The sequence below is a fragment of the Triticum urartu genome, chromosome 1A (assembly GCF_056163025.1).
Source record: "Triticum urartu cultivar PI428250 chromosome 1A, HENAU_Tu73, whole genome shotgun sequence".
NCBI classification, from domain to species: Eukaryota; Viridiplantae; Streptophyta; class Magnoliopsida; order Poales; family Poaceae; genus Triticum; species Triticum urartu.
In genome coordinates, this window is record NC_141873.1 from 464,222,459 (window position 1) to 464,238,754 (window position 16,296).

General features: G+C 44.3%; 3 protein-coding genes across 3 annotated transcripts; all 3 read left to right on the forward strand.

The window, feature by feature from the left end:
- Positions 1-3,875: 3,875 nt before the first annotated feature.
- On the forward strand, positions 3,876-4,622 carry LOC125536443 (Bowman-Birk type wound-induced proteinase inhibitor WIP1). The gene is made up of 2 exons (XM_048699674.2): positions 3,876-4,061; positions 4,174-4,622. The coding sequence occupies exons 1-2, from the start codon at positions 3,986-3,988 to the stop codon at positions 4,365-4,367; spliced, it is 270 nt and encodes an 89-aa protein (XP_048555631.1). The 5' UTR covers positions 3,876-3,985; the 3' UTR covers positions 4,368-4,622.
- A 3,526-nt stretch (positions 4,623-8,148) lies between these two features.
- LOC125541296 (Bowman-Birk type wound-induced proteinase inhibitor WIP1-like) lies at positions 8,149-8,883 on the forward strand. Its single transcript, XM_048704741.2, has 2 exons — positions 8,149-8,315; positions 8,437-8,883. The coding sequence occupies exons 1-2, from the start codon at positions 8,240-8,242 to the stop codon at positions 8,625-8,627; spliced, it is 267 nt and encodes an 88-aa protein (XP_048560698.1). The 5' UTR covers positions 8,149-8,239; the 3' UTR covers positions 8,628-8,883.
- A 4,692-nt stretch (positions 8,884-13,575) lies between these two features.
- LOC125541297 (Bowman-Birk type wound-induced proteinase inhibitor WIP1) lies at positions 13,576-14,329 on the forward strand. Its single transcript, XM_048704742.2, has 2 exons — positions 13,576-13,744; positions 13,894-14,329. The coding sequence occupies exons 1-2, from the start codon at positions 13,669-13,671 to the stop codon at positions 14,088-14,090; spliced, it is 273 nt and encodes a 90-aa protein (XP_048560699.1). The 5' UTR covers positions 13,576-13,668; the 3' UTR covers positions 14,091-14,329.
- The last annotated feature ends 1,967 nt before the right edge of the window (positions 14,330-16,296 follow it).

A 16,296-nucleotide genomic window follows, 5' to 3' on the forward strand; every position in this document is an offset into this window, starting at 1 on the left:
CACCGCGTCGAGAGCTCGCTGGGCGCTCGTGCTCACCACCACCGACCATGCACACGCACGCCCGAGCCACGCTGCGCCCCACGGCCGCCTTGCTCCACCGACCGCACGCCGACACGGCTCCCCGCGCCATCGCCCTGTTCCGCCCCGCAGCCACCCGTGCCGCCGTCGCCTCGCTCGCTGCGCGCCGTCGCCGGCCGCCACAGCCGCCGCCCGGGTTCGCCGTTAAAGGGCGCCCGCCTGTCGCCCGTATTCCCCTCGCCCGTTCGGGCTATGCCCATTCGCCCGCGCCCGTTTGGCCCTATGCGCCAATGACAAGGGCCCCCCGCGCCTTGGAACGTTTTAAAAAAAAGGAATAAATAAATAAATAATAACTACAAATGTTTATTTATTAACTTAATTAACTTAATTAATTATGTTTAATTAACCTAATTAACTAATTAGCTACTCATAATTAACTAAACAGTCAATGACAGTGGGACCCACTTGTTAGGTTGACCAAGTCAATGGTCAACGTTGACTGCTGATGTCATGCTAATGCATTAATTAATTTTTGAATTAAATTAATTTATTAAATCCATAAAATTGATTAAATCTTTTAAAATTAATATAGAATAAACCGTAGCTCGGATGGAAAAACTTTGTACCTGAAAGTTGCTCAGAACGACGAGACGAATCCGGATATGTAGCATGTTTGACCGACACACATCCCTAGCATAGCGGACACGCAACTTTCCCCCTCCGGTTCATCTTTTCGAAAACGCGAAACATCGGGGATACTTTCCCGGTTGTTTCCCCCATTCGCCAGTATCACCTCGTACTGCGTTAGGGCACACCTGGCACCGTTACTTGTCATGTCATGCATCGATATGCATCTGTTTGCATTGTATTCATTGTTTCTTCCCCCTCTTCTCTCCGGTAGACTACGAGACTGACATCGCTGCTGGTGCCCCGATCGACTACGTTGTTGACGACCCCTCCTTGCCAGAGCAACCAGGCAAGCCCCCCCTTGATCAACCAGATATCGCCTATTCTTATCTCTACTGCTTGCATTAGAGTACTATAGCATGTTACTGCTTTCCGTTAACCCTATTCTGATGCATAGCATGTCTTTGCTACTACTGTTGTTATCTTTACCTGCAATCCTAAATGTTTAGTATAGGATGCTAGATTTCCATCAGTGGCCCTACATTCTTGTCCGTCTGCCATGCTATACTATCGGGCCGTGATCACTCGGGAGGTGATCATGGGTATATACTTATATACATAATGCATGATACATGTGGTGACTAAAGTCGGGTCGACTCGTAGAGTACCCGAGAGTGATTCACGGATTGGGACCGAAAGCACGTTTGTCCCGACGGCCCTCTGAGTGGACCTTTGTGGTGGAGAGATAGGGCAGGTTGAGACCACCTAGGAGAGAGGTTGGTCTGGCCCTAGTCGGCGTTCGCGAATACTTCAAAATAACACGCTTAACGAGATCATGGTATTTGATCTGAGTCTGGCCACTGGCCTATATGCACTAACCAACTACGCGGGAACAGTTATGGGCACTCGACGTCGTGGTATCATCCGAAGCCTTCTTGACGTCAGCGACTGAGCGGCGCACGCCGGATTGGACCGTAAGCCTGGCTTGTATTAAGGGGGCTAGGTCTGCTTTCGGCCGCGTACGCAACGTGCAGGTGTGCAATGGGCGATGGGCCCAGACCCCTGCGCACATAGGATTTAGACCGACGTGCTGACCTCTCTGTTGTGCCTAGGTGGGATTGCGACGTGTTGATCTTCCGAAGCCGGGCATGACCCAGGAAAGTGTGTCCGGCCAAAGGGGATTGAGCGTGTTGAGAAATGTGGTGCACCCCTGCAAAGAAGTTTATCTATTCGAATAGCCGTGTCCCTCGGTAAAAGGACGACCTGGAGTTGTACCTTGACCTTATGACAAATAGAACCGGATATTAATAAAACACACCCTTCCAAGTGCCAGATACAACCCGGTGATCGCTCTCTCACAGGGCGACGAGGGGAGGATCACTGGGTAGGATTATGCTATGCGATGATGCTTGGTTAACTTACCATCTACTCTCTTCTACTGCTTCAAGATGGAGGCTGCCAGAAGCGTAGTCTTCGATAGGACTAGCTATCCCCCTCTTATTCTGGCATTCTGCAGTTCAGTCCACATATACTACCCCTTTCATTGATACAAATGCATATGTAGTGTAGCTCCTTATTTGCGAGTATTTTGGATGAGTAATCACGGTTGCTTTGCTTCCCTATTTTCCTCCTTTCTGTACCTGGTTGTTGCGACTAGACATTGGAGCCCAGGAGCGAGACGCCATCGTCGACGACGACTCCTACTACACTGGAGGTGCCTACTACTATGTGCAGGCCGCTGACGACGACCAGGAGTAGTTTAGGAGGATCCCAGGCAAGAGGCATGCGCCTCTTTCGATCTGTATCCCAGTTTGTGCTAGTCATCTTATGGCAACTTGTTTAACTTATGTCTGTACTCAGATATTGTTGCTTCCGCTGACTCGTCTATGATCGAGCTCTTGTATTCGGGGCCTCGAGGCCTTTGGCTTGTAATATGATGCTTGTATGACTTATTTTATTTTTAGAGTTGTGTTGTGATATCTTCCCGTGAGTCCTTGATCTTGATCGTACACATTTGCGTGTATAATTAGTGTACGATTGAATCAGGGGCGTCACAGAGCGGCAAGTTGCTAAACCCCGTGCTGCCTTGGGGCGGCAACTGGCTCCGTCGGGCTAGGCGAGGGAGGTGGAGCAGCGAGCTGCCACGCTTGTATCCGGCGAGCTCGGGGGGGCTACCCAGCCGGCTTTTATGCCGGAGGGCCGCTCTTCCGACTTGTCGGATGCCATTGAAAGAGTGGAGAAAAGAGTGAAGGGGGGTGGGAAGCAGTGGAGTGGTGTTATTCTTGCCCAGCGTCTGGCCTTGTTTAAATACAGGACGGACGGGAGGAGCTCGGCCGGGTTGCGCTTAATACTGGCCCGCCCGTGGACGGACGTGTGGCCGGAGTAGGTATCTCGGCTTCCACGCGGGTTTAATAGCGCCGTTTGAATGCGGTGATGAGGCGTGTTCAACCGGACGTGCAGCGGGCGACACCCTCGGCCGGCGCGCCTCTTCAATTTGTGGAGATAGTGAGAGGGCGTGTCCGCCTGAGCCGCCTTCAATATGGAGCGGCACGCTCAAGAGTGGCATGAATGCGGGTAGGTGACGCCGGGGGGAAGCATGTGCAGAAGGATGGGATTGGTGGACCAGGACAGTCAGAAACGGGATTGGGATCGGTCCGGACACCCGCAAATATTCTCGCGTTTGTCTTCGGTTTGCGGGAGAAAATGCGTCCAGACCGCGCAACGGGCCGATACAGGATGGTGTTGGATAGTTTTCGCGATCCGGATAGCACGTTTCAAACAATTGCGGAAGGTTTGAGAGTCGATGTTGAAGATGCTCTTATGGCTCTAAATTAGCATCATTAAATCCGTTTTGAAATGTACTTTGATACTATCAATTTGATGTCATATATTTTATTATTATTTTTTATAAAGTTGATCGAAATTTTAAAACTTTGACTCGTAAAGAAACTAGATGTACAATTATACACGGAAGGAGTATAGTGTGAAATTATATCTGCTGTCGTGGTCTAAATCGGTGTGCACGTGATCTGATGTGCTGGACATGAGTGATATATACAATGCATGTCAAACAATCCACGCCGCCTATAAAACAAAAAAAGAAACGAGTCCAACTTTCCAAACCAGTAGTCAAACATCTTTATCCCCCCACCTAACCAAATAATAACGACCTGTAGCCTAGCAGCCATAGCAGGATTGTCAATCAAGTTACGAAATCGACGCCTATATATAGAGCTGCCCGCAGCTTTAGCCAGCCACACCACCACAACAACAGAGAGCATTCTACCACCGCACCGCACGAGTGAAGTGAGAGCTTTGCACGAAAAGTTCATCAGCGACCATGAAGGGCACCAAGCTCGCGGCGATCCTCATCCTCCAGGCCGTCCTGGTCATGGGAGTCCTCTCACACGTGAACGGTAAGCAGTGCTCATGCTCAATCGTTCTACCTGTAGTTCGATCGATTTGGGCAGTCATGTCTTGTACGTAGTAAGTGATATTACCTGATGCCGATGTCTTGCGTGCTTGCAGCCGACTATTTCCCCAAGTGCTGCAACAACTGCAGGTCCTTCTCCGGGGTCGACGTCTGCGACGACGCCCACCCCAAGTGCCCCAAGGGCTGCTCGGCGTGCCGCGTGGTGTCGACGAGCCCCGAAATGTGGCGCTGCGCGGATATGAAATCCACCGTCGACGGCACCTGCGGTGGGCCCTGCAAGAAGTACTGATCGGCTCATGCCAGCATGATATGTTCCGCCTAAAATGAAATAAAAGCTCAGACGAGATGAGCAGCGTCATCGTGCCTATGCGTGTGTGTGTGGCCAACAAATATGTATACCAGTATGCCGTGTCTTCGTCGCTGTGTTTTCTCTCTCGAGAAAAAGTTGGTGTTGCTTGTTGTTCAGATATCCGGAATATCCTCCGTGAATAAGTAATGATTGTGCGTTGGTGGCAATAATATGAGTTCTCTTGTCCACGCGTTACATGTTTCCCGTTGTATTTATATCCTCTCCGATATGATATCCATTGTTCACATGTTAAGCAGTATGTTAGATGCTTTGCTTATTTTCCCCTAAAAAGGATGCTTAGCTTATTTTATTTTATTTTTTAGAAAAAACTTCAATCTATTTATCAAACATATACTAGTACTAGCTTAATTAACACATACTCACACGAGCTGATTGGCGGCTATTTGAAATTTACCTTTCTAGTTTTTCGCACATACAATAACTATTCTACGTACTCTTACCATCTTACTATGGGCATGCCACACCTTTCATCCTGACTAATATTTGCTGATGTTTGCTAAACGGGCTAAGAAATGTGTCTGCAATCACACGTTTGACAATTTTGTGTACCTGTATAGGAAGTATGGCTACAAACCAAACTTGCTGTTAAAAGAAATTCTTGTAATGTTATCTCGAAACATCTATGTTTGCTCGGTTTGACTTGAATGCAAATGGTAAAAGGTTCCATATTTCATCTCAGTTTTTTCCTAAAGCATAATCATGCTTCGAGAAAGGTGGTTCAACATAAGATATAGTTTTAAAAAATGACAAAAGAATTCGTAAAAGCGGACTAATAGGAATGTTATATTGTTGTACAATGAGATCATGCAATTAGGAATTATTCGTAACCTATGATAATATATGTCATGCAAAAGACTTATTCCAGGTGGGTTGCAACGATGCCTTCAATAGCACCAATGTCAACTCTTGCCGTTAGGCTTCCTTGCAAAGGAAGCGAGCGGCCTTATGACCCTGGTGTTTGAGTCAACTTTATTATTTTTCTTATTTCGTGTCTTTACACATTTATAGGCACTAGCTAGAGTACATAATAACCACTTGCCTTTCCTAATAATAATAATGATGATGATGATGATGATGATAACAGCAACAACAATAATAATGACGAATATCCATTTCTGAGCCCAGACTCATCTGCACCCGGTCAAGAAATAATTCACAAAAAATACAAAAATCATTTTTTTTGCATGGTAGATAATTTGGTGTGTGAGGTGCACTCCAAATTCCAGTTCATTTCGACATATGAGTAGCTCTCGGCAAAAAAAAGACAAATTGGGTCAGAACAACATATGAATAGTAAACTTTTTTATAGACCCCAAATTTGTCTTTTTTCTCGAGATGTCCAAATGATCTGGAATTTGAAGTGCACCTCACACACGAAATTATCTATCATGCAAAAATATTGATTCTTTTTGAATTTCTCTAGTATTTGTTTTGAATATTTTTCCATCGTTGCAGGTGCAGATGAGCCTGGGCACCGAATCGCTGCTCTCAATAATAATAATAATAATAATAATAATAATAATAATAATAATAATAATAATAATAATAATAATAATAATAATAATAACCACTTGCCTATTCTTACTGGTAACATCTCTTGCAATCTTTCACAAGAGATAAACAATTAAAATAGAATGAAGAAATCAGTAACTATCACTTGTGTTCTTTTTGCAAAATGAAATAACGGTATTCACAATTATGCGGGTGTAATTACGTTTCTTCTCTGTACCTAGTTTGAATAATCATTCCAATAGAAAATGGGATTAGTTGGTTTTTATGTATTCGGCGAAAAGATGTGCACAATCGTATTTCAAAAAGTAAGCAACAAAAGATGTACACATTGTTAAAAAAAACAAGCATACAAGCCTATGGAGTTCATGGCGTGCAATTGTAGCCATGGTAGGCTCGACGCATCAAATGGTTCGTCCTCACCGATGAGAGGCTAGATCGAACCAGATGCCATGATGGATCCGATTGACATAACAACAGCATTTCAGAAAGTATGGCCAAACAGGTGCCAAATCAACTTTTGAGGCATTTGGCACGAGTGCCTGCACTCCCTAGGCGATGCCACAGGAAAAATTTAGGGAACTCGAGCACCCAGGGCCTCTTTGGTTGGTTGCATATTGCTCCGCCCTAGATGCTACTTTGGCATGTTTGGATGCTTAGTCTGCATTCGGCTTTTGGCCTGAACGGAATTTAAAACACCTCTTAGCTAGGCCCCTAGGAACGGATGAATCAGACGTTTCCTCTCAACCAGGCTATCGGCATTCACGGGAGGGAAACGCGATGGTGAGCTCATGTGACCTTGCGGGCATCCCAATATAACGGCATGAGGAATTGGATCACCTCCCGTCGATTCAGTCGCCCTATTTAGTCCCCGCTCGCTCACCGCCGGAACCCCACCACCATTTCATCCCCTTCAAGCTCTCTATCTCGGGTGGATTCTTCACAAATGAGCAGTTACAAACGCATCTTCTCCGGTCCGCGGTGGTTGGCGGCGGCGATCGTTCTTCCTCCTCTTCCCTGAGCTGTTTCACGCCTTCCCCTGAGCTCGATGATCATCTTCGAGTGCAAGCCAAGCAAGGCGGCAGCTGGAGGTTGGTCAGATTCATGTGTAAATCCTAAACTCGGGTGCTATATAAGGCAGGGCTATGGATTAGCCAGAGGGACCAACTCTCGTAGAAATGTTACTCTCGATAGCAGTAAATCATCCCCCATTGTGACCCTCGCACGAGGTACTCCACCATGAGTACAAACTAGAAGCAAGACATAGGGTGTTCTCCAAGGGGGGACTGAACACGTGTAACTAACTCGTGTGACCTCCATTTTGGCAGTTCTAGCCGTGTTCGCCACCCTATCGAGGGTACTGGCGGTTATACGTACTGTCCGATGGCATGCCAAGCAGTGGCTACGCTGGTAGGGGAACATATCCAGATCAGATCTGTGTTCATGCCAAATGACTACATGTCGGGCCAAACCATCACTTTCAGCTCTTTCGGGCTCATCGACGATCAACGCGGTCTACACTTACAACGTTCCCATCCGTGTCATGCACTTTGGAAGCCTAGAATTCCACTTCAATCGATAAGGCGATTTCGTATGCCTCTGCACTCCTCCATCACCCTTGGCGCATGGGGCACAGCTGGCCATGACCAAAGGTAGGCGGTTGGGCCTTCAGCAAACCATCAGCCTGCCCGATACCAAGGCATCAACATGATCTTCTAGGCCTCGGACAAACATTAACAAACTTGCAAAATATCCTTGTGTCATATATTTGTACTAAAATTTAAATTATTCTATGAGTAAAATTTGTAGTCAAAGACGTGTATTGGAGACTGAAAAGTTAAACACATCTTGTATTTCGAAATGGAGGGCTTGGCTAGGTACACTGAAGTGACGTGCACATAGAACATTTGACGATTCAATCGATCCACCGCTCCGGCGCGAATAGAAACGTGTTCTTTTCATACATAACCGACTGATCATGAGGAAATAAGTGTGCTGATGCGCTGGACATGGAAGATGGAGATGTGCCTAACACGTCTAAGCCGCCTTTAAAGAAAAAGGAAACGAGTCCAAGCTAGCAAGGAGTCAAACAAGTTTATCCCAAACCACGATAACAAAAAAACAATTCATAGCTGACGCGGCAAGTTGGCATGCTTCAAGAACTGACATCTATATATAGAGTTGCTTGTAGCTTTGGCCAGGCACAACCACAACATAAACCATCATTCCACGAGCAGACGGGACAGTGCAGAGCTTCCCTATAGAGAAGTTTAGGAGCAACGATGAAGAGTAGCACACTCGTGGTCATCCTGGTTCTCCAGGCCGTCCTGGTCATGGGGATCCTCTCACAGGCCAACGGTATGGTTGCTGGTTGCCGTATTGTGATTTCGTTGAGATATTTAGCTTACACACACACAAGTGATAGTTAACTGATGTCAATCCAGTTAACAAGGCGATTAACTGATATGATTCCATGCAGCCGAGTTCCCAAAGTGCTGCGACAGCTGCAGGTTCTTCTCGGGGGCCGTGGTCTGCGACGACGCCGGCCCCAAGTGCCGCGACGGCTGCGTGAACTGCCGCGTCGTGCAGACGAGCCCTAAGAAGACGTTCCGATGCGCCGATGCACGCGTCGACGATGGCACGCCCTGCAAGCCCTGCAAGAAGTACTGATCGCTCATGCTCAGAACATCAGATGTTGCGCCGAAAATAAAAGCTGGGATGAGTTGAGCAGAGCCGTTATGGCTGTACGTGCACGTGTTCCACGCCCAACAACAATTGTTGTTATCATCGTCGTCGTTATGCTTTTCTCTCTCTCTCCAGAAAAAGCTGTTGTCGCTGCTCCGTGAATAAATCACATAAGTATGTATCACAGTATCAGTGTATGCGTCTCTGCTCAATCAAATAAAAATCAGTTTATTTGTGTCAATATATTTGTTGTACCGCCCAGTTCAAATGGTGAACCGATCCTTCTCGGTGCTCAAGCGTACGTACGGCCGTCACACTCGGTGCGAGTCGGGATAATTCATTATTTACGCAAGTCAGGGCCATGATGTCATGCATGCATGGTACCGATCTCATCTCTTTTTTTTTGAATACGATACAGACGCAGGCGCTCGTATACACGTGCATACACTCATCCTTATGAACACACACGCACACCCTATCTCTATAAGCACCTTCGAAAGACTGAGCCGACATATCATCTTGAAATTTACGAGTCATCGTAGGCACCTCGCCGTCAACGGAAACATCTCCTCCCATTGAATGCGCATCGCCGAAAATACTGAAATAAATTCAGAAATAAATGTGAGCATCAGGACTTAGAACCCTGATGGACTGGGGTACCGATCTCATCTTGGCGGGTATGGAACATGCACATGCTAGGACTCCATTATTGAATGGTTAGCCAGCCAATCATCTCGCGAATATGCATGCATCATGCATCACGCACGTTACATACCAGGATACGCATCTCGTGATTTCGTCTAGCTTGTCGGTCGCTAGTTAGCTAACATGGAGATACAAATATACTAGTACTACTAAGGTAGATCTCTCTTTGGTTATGACTTGAGCAATATCACCGTTTACCAGGGCATGTAAACACTGAGCTACGAGCTCAGTGTCGGTCATGCAGCATGCTTGAATAAAAACGTGACACTGTTCATCGGTCTATCCCTCTCTCACAGGTCTGTTTCCTAAAGATTGAGGATGGTGCAGCGACTCGGTGACGCAGATCCATCCCTCGCTGTCCCGTCGGCACGAGCACGTGAAGAGGAGGGCCATTCATGCCTGGGAGTACCCGCCATGGCAGCATTAGCTCCCCCGGACAAGTCCATATAGCAGGACCGAAGACATTGCTATAGACAAATGTTTGGTGGGCCTTCACACTTGCTCACATTTATCTCCAACCACGATATCCCCACCTACCAAAAACTGTAACTGGTCGATGGCATGGCAAACATTAGCATGTTTGCGTATACCCTCCTACATGTAGTGTTGTTTTGCAGCTGCGGACGGCAAGCAAAGCATTCCACAGGTGTAGATATGAAAATGGGAGCGCTTTTGCTTAAAACGCTTAGTGCCAAATGATAAAGATTAGCACGCTGCTGATGATCCTAGTTCTCCTGGCGGTCCTCGCTACTGGAAAGATTGAGCAAGTGCGACGCCGGCTGCTAGGAGTGCGTCCAGTTTTTTTTTTTCTTTCGAGCAAACTTCCGATGTATTCATCTTGAATCATGCTAGTACAACGAACATCAGAAATAATAAAAATTATATCTAGATCCGTAGACCATCTAACGACGACTAGACTACAAGCACTGAAACTCGGCGCCTTAATCCAAATAAACAGGTTCCATGTGAAAAAATACATACATTCTATGATACATACACGAGCACTTTTTGTGACATGGCCATCAATTTTTAGTATATGTGATGAACATTTTTAATACACAATCAACATTTTTTTGTTGAAATGCACGATCAATGAACACACGGTGTTTAAAAAAGTGCATGATGGACATTGTGACTTGTGAGTACAAGATAAACATTTTTTCCATTATGATGAGCACTTTTCAATGAATGGTAAACATTTTTGAAATTAGACAATGAAACACACGACGAAAGTTTGTCTAATGTGTGATGAACACTTTTAAAAAAAATGTTGATGCTTTAAAAAATGTTCATGTAAGTATAAAAAGTGTTAACACATAATGATGTTTTTTATTACAAGATGAATACTTTTTAAATACACCATGAATAATTTCTATGGTTGATATTTTTATTTGAGCGATAAATTTTTTTGAAAGCACGATGCACGTTTTTAAACAAAAAAGGGCAAACTTTTCATATACGAAAAAAGTTTTAATAGACATAATTTTTTGTATATCCATGACCATTTTTTGACGTGCATGAACATTTTGAACACAAAACGATTAAAGAAAACTGAAAAATGTAAAGAAAACAGAAACACGGATGAAAAGTAGTAACGGAGCATTGGCTTCGCTCGCACTTTTTACATAGTGCGTTCCCAGCCTTGTCCTTTTTCAGAAGAAGTGTGCTGCTAGCTTCTTTTAAGCACAAGTATTTTGGGGACAATCTTTTATGATGCCGAGAATATCAGGTTCTCAAGCAAACAGCTATCTCAAGATGCCGAGAATATGAGGTTCTATCACACATTAGGTGCTCCCATGCTATCATTTTTTTAAAATATTTACATCTTTCAAAAAATCCTGAAAATAATTATGAGTGTTCACAAGACATGTGTCTACAATCTGTAAAAAATTCATATATATTTTTTAAATGGACATTGAGAAACAAAAAAGACAAATTCATCATGATAGTATCACTAAAAGACAAAAGGTAAAATGACACTGTTCACATTTGGATTTGCCCTTTTTGTTTCTACATGTGTATTTCATATTTTAACTTGAAATTCCTACACATTGTAAATACACACAATTGTTTTAACTTTTTTAAAGATGGAAACTGTTTTTTTTTAAATGGTAGCATGAGAGCAACTAATGTTTGGTAGCACAAGATATAAGATTGTTCGGTCGTTGCTTGTAGGGATGAAAATGGAGTGGAAACTTTCTGCTTTTTCGTAGGAAAAATGAAAACGGAGAGGAAATATGGAAACAGAAACGGAAATTTGCAAACCGAAAGTGGTAGTGGATTTTTTTTATGCGGAAACAGAAACAAAAACGGAATGGTGTTTTCCGGTGGAACATGCGTGGAAACTAAACTTTCCGTTTCCGTGAATATGAAATTTCTTTTTTAACTATAGACCTATCGTTACTTTGTAGTTCAACCACAAAACAACACAGGATGACACAATGAGTAGAATTAATCATTTAAGACCAACTTCTACTAGCACACATGTACTCAGCTTGACCCTATATGGCTATATGCAATTGTCCAGTACCACTACAATACTACGCTAAGTTGCTAACATAATGATATTATTTTGTAGTCATGTTAATAGTTCATTAAATTTGTTCATCTTTGTGTGTATTTCTCTATGATTCAAGGGGGTTTTAAGTTCCGGTCAACGCCCACTTTTGTTTTGGTGTCCGCTTTGTATTCGCTCCGTGTCCGTTTTCGATAGTATTCGTTTCCGTATTCATTTATGAGGTTTCTGTATTCGTTTCCACCGCTATAAAAATATATGATAGCACTTAGTTCCATCTGTTTCCGTTCTGTTTTCATCCCTAGTGGCTTGAATCTGAACGTGTACAGAGTATCAAAAGCCATCACACCTTATGAATGTCGAGAGCTGATGAGATCTTTTGGCAAGACGACTATTTGTCATTGTGCGCTAAAGAGGCAATTTGTTTATACATGTAGTTCAAATATATTTATATCCGGATAGTCATAGGAGCGCACAAGCTCGCCCGCTCACGGAATCTCTAGGCACACGTTCTCCTCGGGATATACTGCCCGGCAGAATATTTTTACACACATATAAAAATATTTTTTCAAATACACATGAACATTTATATATCCACTCTTTAACGTACGTCCACTATTTATATTTTTTAGCGCATGCAATTTACCCAAAAGAATAGAAAAATGAAAATAAAGATGTAAATAAAATTGGAAGGCAAAAATAAAAATAGAGCGTTCCCTCCACTAGCTTTTTTGGGAAGTGTGTTGCTAACTTTTTTCAGTTTTCCCTTTCAGAAAAACTTTTTTCGGTTTTAGAGGAAGTGCGTTCGCTCCAAACTAACCTATTTTACACACGAAGTGTTGCATCCCAACTCAAGAAAGAAAGAAAGTGTGCTTCGACGGAACATCATTAGCTCTCGGTTACTGCACCCACCCATGTCGTTGTTTCATCATACAGGCCCACGTCCACATGCCTGTCTTTTCCCTGCACAAACTCACCCGTGTTTCCGCAATCATTGAAGTCTCTTTTGGTTTGGAGGAATTTTGTAGAAATTTCATAGGGTAGGATTTTTATAGGAAAAATTCCTATAGAGCTCTTTGGTTTGTAGGAATGAAATCCTATTTCTATGGAGCAAATCTTTCTATCCTCCACATTTCATAGGAAAATAAATATTAACCTAGACTCAATGGAAAAAATCCTATGATGTGAAACAAAAGACATCTCCTTTCATATTCCTACTCATAGGATTTGAGATGCATGTCATCTCATTTCCTATGACTTTTCTATTCTTATAATTTTCCTACCTTATGAACCAAAGGAGGTCTCAATGCTTGCTCCAACATCATGATTTTTTCATTAGTCCATCTAGCAGGAGCAAGCGAGCTCGTCTACTCTACCCAGCATTCTTTATATGTATATTATTAGTCTATGTTATTCTTCAGTAACTAGCTTTATACTCCCGGGTAGTACTAGTATGAAAACAATATCTGATGTCGGCCTAAATCAGTGTGCACGTTATCTGGTTTGCTGGACATGAGTGGTGTCCATGTCCACGCCGCCTATAAAAAAAACCCGGGAAAACGAGTCCAAGTTTCCAAGCTAGCTGCTACTAGCCAAACATCTTTATGCCCCCAACTAACCAAATAATGCACGTGGCGATCGCAGCATCGCAGCCGAGGCCGCTTGCCAATCAACTTACGAAATCGACGCCTATATATAGAGCTGCTCGCAGCTTTAGCCAGCCACACCACTACCACAGAGCATTCTACCACTAGACCGACCGCACAGGTGAAGTGAGAGCTTTGCGCTAAGGGTTCATCAGCAACCATGAAGAGCACCAAGCTCGCGGCGATCCTGATCCTCCAGGCCGTCCTGGTCATGGGGATCCTCTCACACGTGAACGGTAAGCTGCTGATGCTCAATCACTTCACCTCTTCCTAAGCAAAGCTCGATCATTTCGTGATGCCCCAGAGGGAGGGGAGGTCTCTCGTCTCGTCTTATCAGTGACATATTATCTGGTTCTGATGCCGTCGGTGTCTTGCGTGCATGCAGCCGACTTCTTCCCCAAGTGCTGCAACAACTGCAGGTCCTTCTCCGGGGTCGACGTCTGCGACGACGCCCACCCCCAGTGCCCCAAGGGCTGCTCGGCCTGCCGCGTGGTGACGCCCAGCCCTCACAAGACGTTCCGGTGCGCCGACATGAAGAGCACCGTCGATGGCACCTGCGGCGGGCCATGCAAAAAGCACTGATCCGTACAGGGCTTCAGTCTCAGACGAGGGGTGCCGCCTAAAATAAAGCTCAGATGAGATGAGCAGTCATGGCGCCTATGCTTCTCTGTGGGTCGTGCTATACGGCCAACAATATGTATACTGCTATCGTCGTGTCTTGTCAATGTGTTTCCTCTCTCGAGAAAGGTGGTGGTGCTTGTACTTGTGTTCACCTATCCTCCGTGAATAAACACATGTGATGATTGTATGTGCCTACTCAATATTGCATTTATACTCTCCGATATCACGTCTCATACGAGCTGATGGAATGCTCTTTGAAATTTACCTTTCTACTTTCGGCACAGCAAACAACTGTCCGACGTACTACTCTTTTACCATCATTCGGCGGCAAGTCACAACTTTCATGGCTGCCTTTTTTTTTAACGTGGTGGCTGCCAAGTAGTTTGCAGAGTTTGCTAAATCGACTACACGAAATGTGTCTGCAGTCACGCGTTTGTTAAATTTGCCTGCCTGTATAAAAAGTATGGCTAAAAATCGAACTTGCTCTTGGCGAACCACCTTAAGTTGTAAGAACCTCATTATTCTCAAAACTTCAATTATCTTGTTCCTTTCGCCTTGATCATGAATAGTGAAAGGTTTCGTATTAATTAGATCTTATCTCAATTCTTTCTAAAGCATAACCAGGCTTTGGACTAAAGTTGGTTCATCACCTCAGCATCACATAGTACTTGAAAAAATGTAACAAAAAAACATACGAACGGGCTGAATTTTTTTAATATATTTTCTCTATGTAGTCTGAAATTTTCGAAAATCAACCTTTTAGGTTTCAAAAATTCTGAAAAGTAAGACAAACATCATTGGGATGTATACTTCATGTTTTAAAAGTTTTCATACTAGGAGTCTATAATTTTATTATTTTATGCGTAGCGCACATCAAAACTTCATCATGAACACTTAACAAACATGAAGTATCATGTACTAGTATGCATCCCTATATGCGATGAAAACATGCAACAAGACATTAACCCAAACAACTCATATATGAGTAGTTAACAAAAATGTGGAGCTAATGGACCCCTCAAACTTAACTCCTCAAAAACAAATTGTGGACAAACAACTCATACAAAACTCAAAGTGAGACTAGATTAAGACCACATAAGACTAATTATACATAATACTTTATAACTAAACATCATAATAAAGTAGATACCACTTTAGAGCTAAAACATACTAATCCTTATCGGAGTCGAGGTAGACCACGCAGGGCTTTCCGAAGCGCGATGCATCGGCGTCAGGGTCCCCGCCATGGCACTGGCGCATCGCCAAGGCCGTATGAGTTATCGACAGCGAGCTCACTGAGAATGTGTTCCGTTGTCGATCCACGTCGGCCAAGACACACTTATTCACAGCCACCTCGCGCTCAGTGGCAATGAAGCGCTCAAAAGAGAGCTCGACCTCCATCACCTTTGGGTCAGCGTCGAACTTGGTGGTGACATTGGCATGCTCCTCCACGAGCTGAGCATTAGTCGCCTGATGGTTCTCCTCCTCGAGAAATGCCCTATCATGCTCCCGCTCTGCCTCCTCCTACAAGAGGAGGAGGATGTGGTCGTCGGCGCCGCCTTGTCATCGGCTCCTTGGCCATCGGCCCATCCTCGTCCTCTGCCTTGACCCCTCCTCTTCTCCCCCTACCTCCACCTTCTCCTTCATGACCGCCGCGAGATGCACCGCCTCAGGCGCATTGTCAGAGTCATCGTCACCAAGATCAGTGAATCAATGGGGATGACGTTGATTTCGGCCACATGAATGTGTTGACTGGCTTGAGCCCCCACAGGAAGGGTTTGTAGGAAGCAAGCAAGTATGTCACTTAGTTGAGAACCAAGGTTTATTGGCCCATAGGAGTGCTTGAGAAAAAGCCGATGATCAGCTCCTTCACACAACAACAAATTTCTTCTTGGTCCCCAACTATACCAGTTAGATTGTCAGCCTCACTAGCCTTCTTAGTAACAAGGATTAACTAGTGTGGTAGAAAATGATGATTGTAAGCAAATAAACGAATCAATTCTGATTGTAAAGAACAATAACATAGGTTGGTTGAGGTTGTATATATGAGGAATAGAGGATTGGGATCCATAACTTCACTTGTGGCATCTCTCCAGAAAACATAGCATAGGTGCAGTGAATAAATTATAGTTGTGTATCGATTAAATGCAATGTTTACAATTATGAT

What these genes read in the sequence shown, in the direction of transcription:
- LOC125541296 (XM_048704741.2), top strand. Translation starts at nt 8,240, where the DNA reads ATGAAGAGTAGCACACTCGTGGTCATCCTGGTTCTCCAGGCCGTCCTG. An exon ending in GATCCTCTCACAGGCCAACG is followed by an intron (nt 8,316 to 8,436) that starts GTATGGTTGCTG and finishes GATTCCATGCAG; the next exon opens with CCGAGTTCCCAAAGTGCTGC.
- LOC125541297 (XM_048704742.2), top strand. Translation starts at nt 13,669, where the DNA reads ATGAAGAGCACCAAGCTCGCGGCGATCCTGATCCTCCAGGCCGTCCTG. An exon ending in GATCCTCTCACACGTGAACG is followed by an intron (nt 13,745 to 13,893) that starts GTAAGCTGCTGA and finishes GCGTGCATGCAG; the next exon opens with CCGACTTCTTCCCCAAGTGC.
- LOC125536443 (XM_048699674.2), top strand. Translation starts at nt 3,986, where the DNA reads ATGAAGGGCACCAAGCTCGCGGCGATCCTCATCCTCCAGGCCGTCCTG. An exon ending in AGTCCTCTCACACGTGAACG is followed by an intron (nt 4,062 to 4,173) that starts GTAAGCAGTGCT and finishes GCGTGCTTGCAG; the next exon opens with CCGACTATTTCCCCAAGTGC.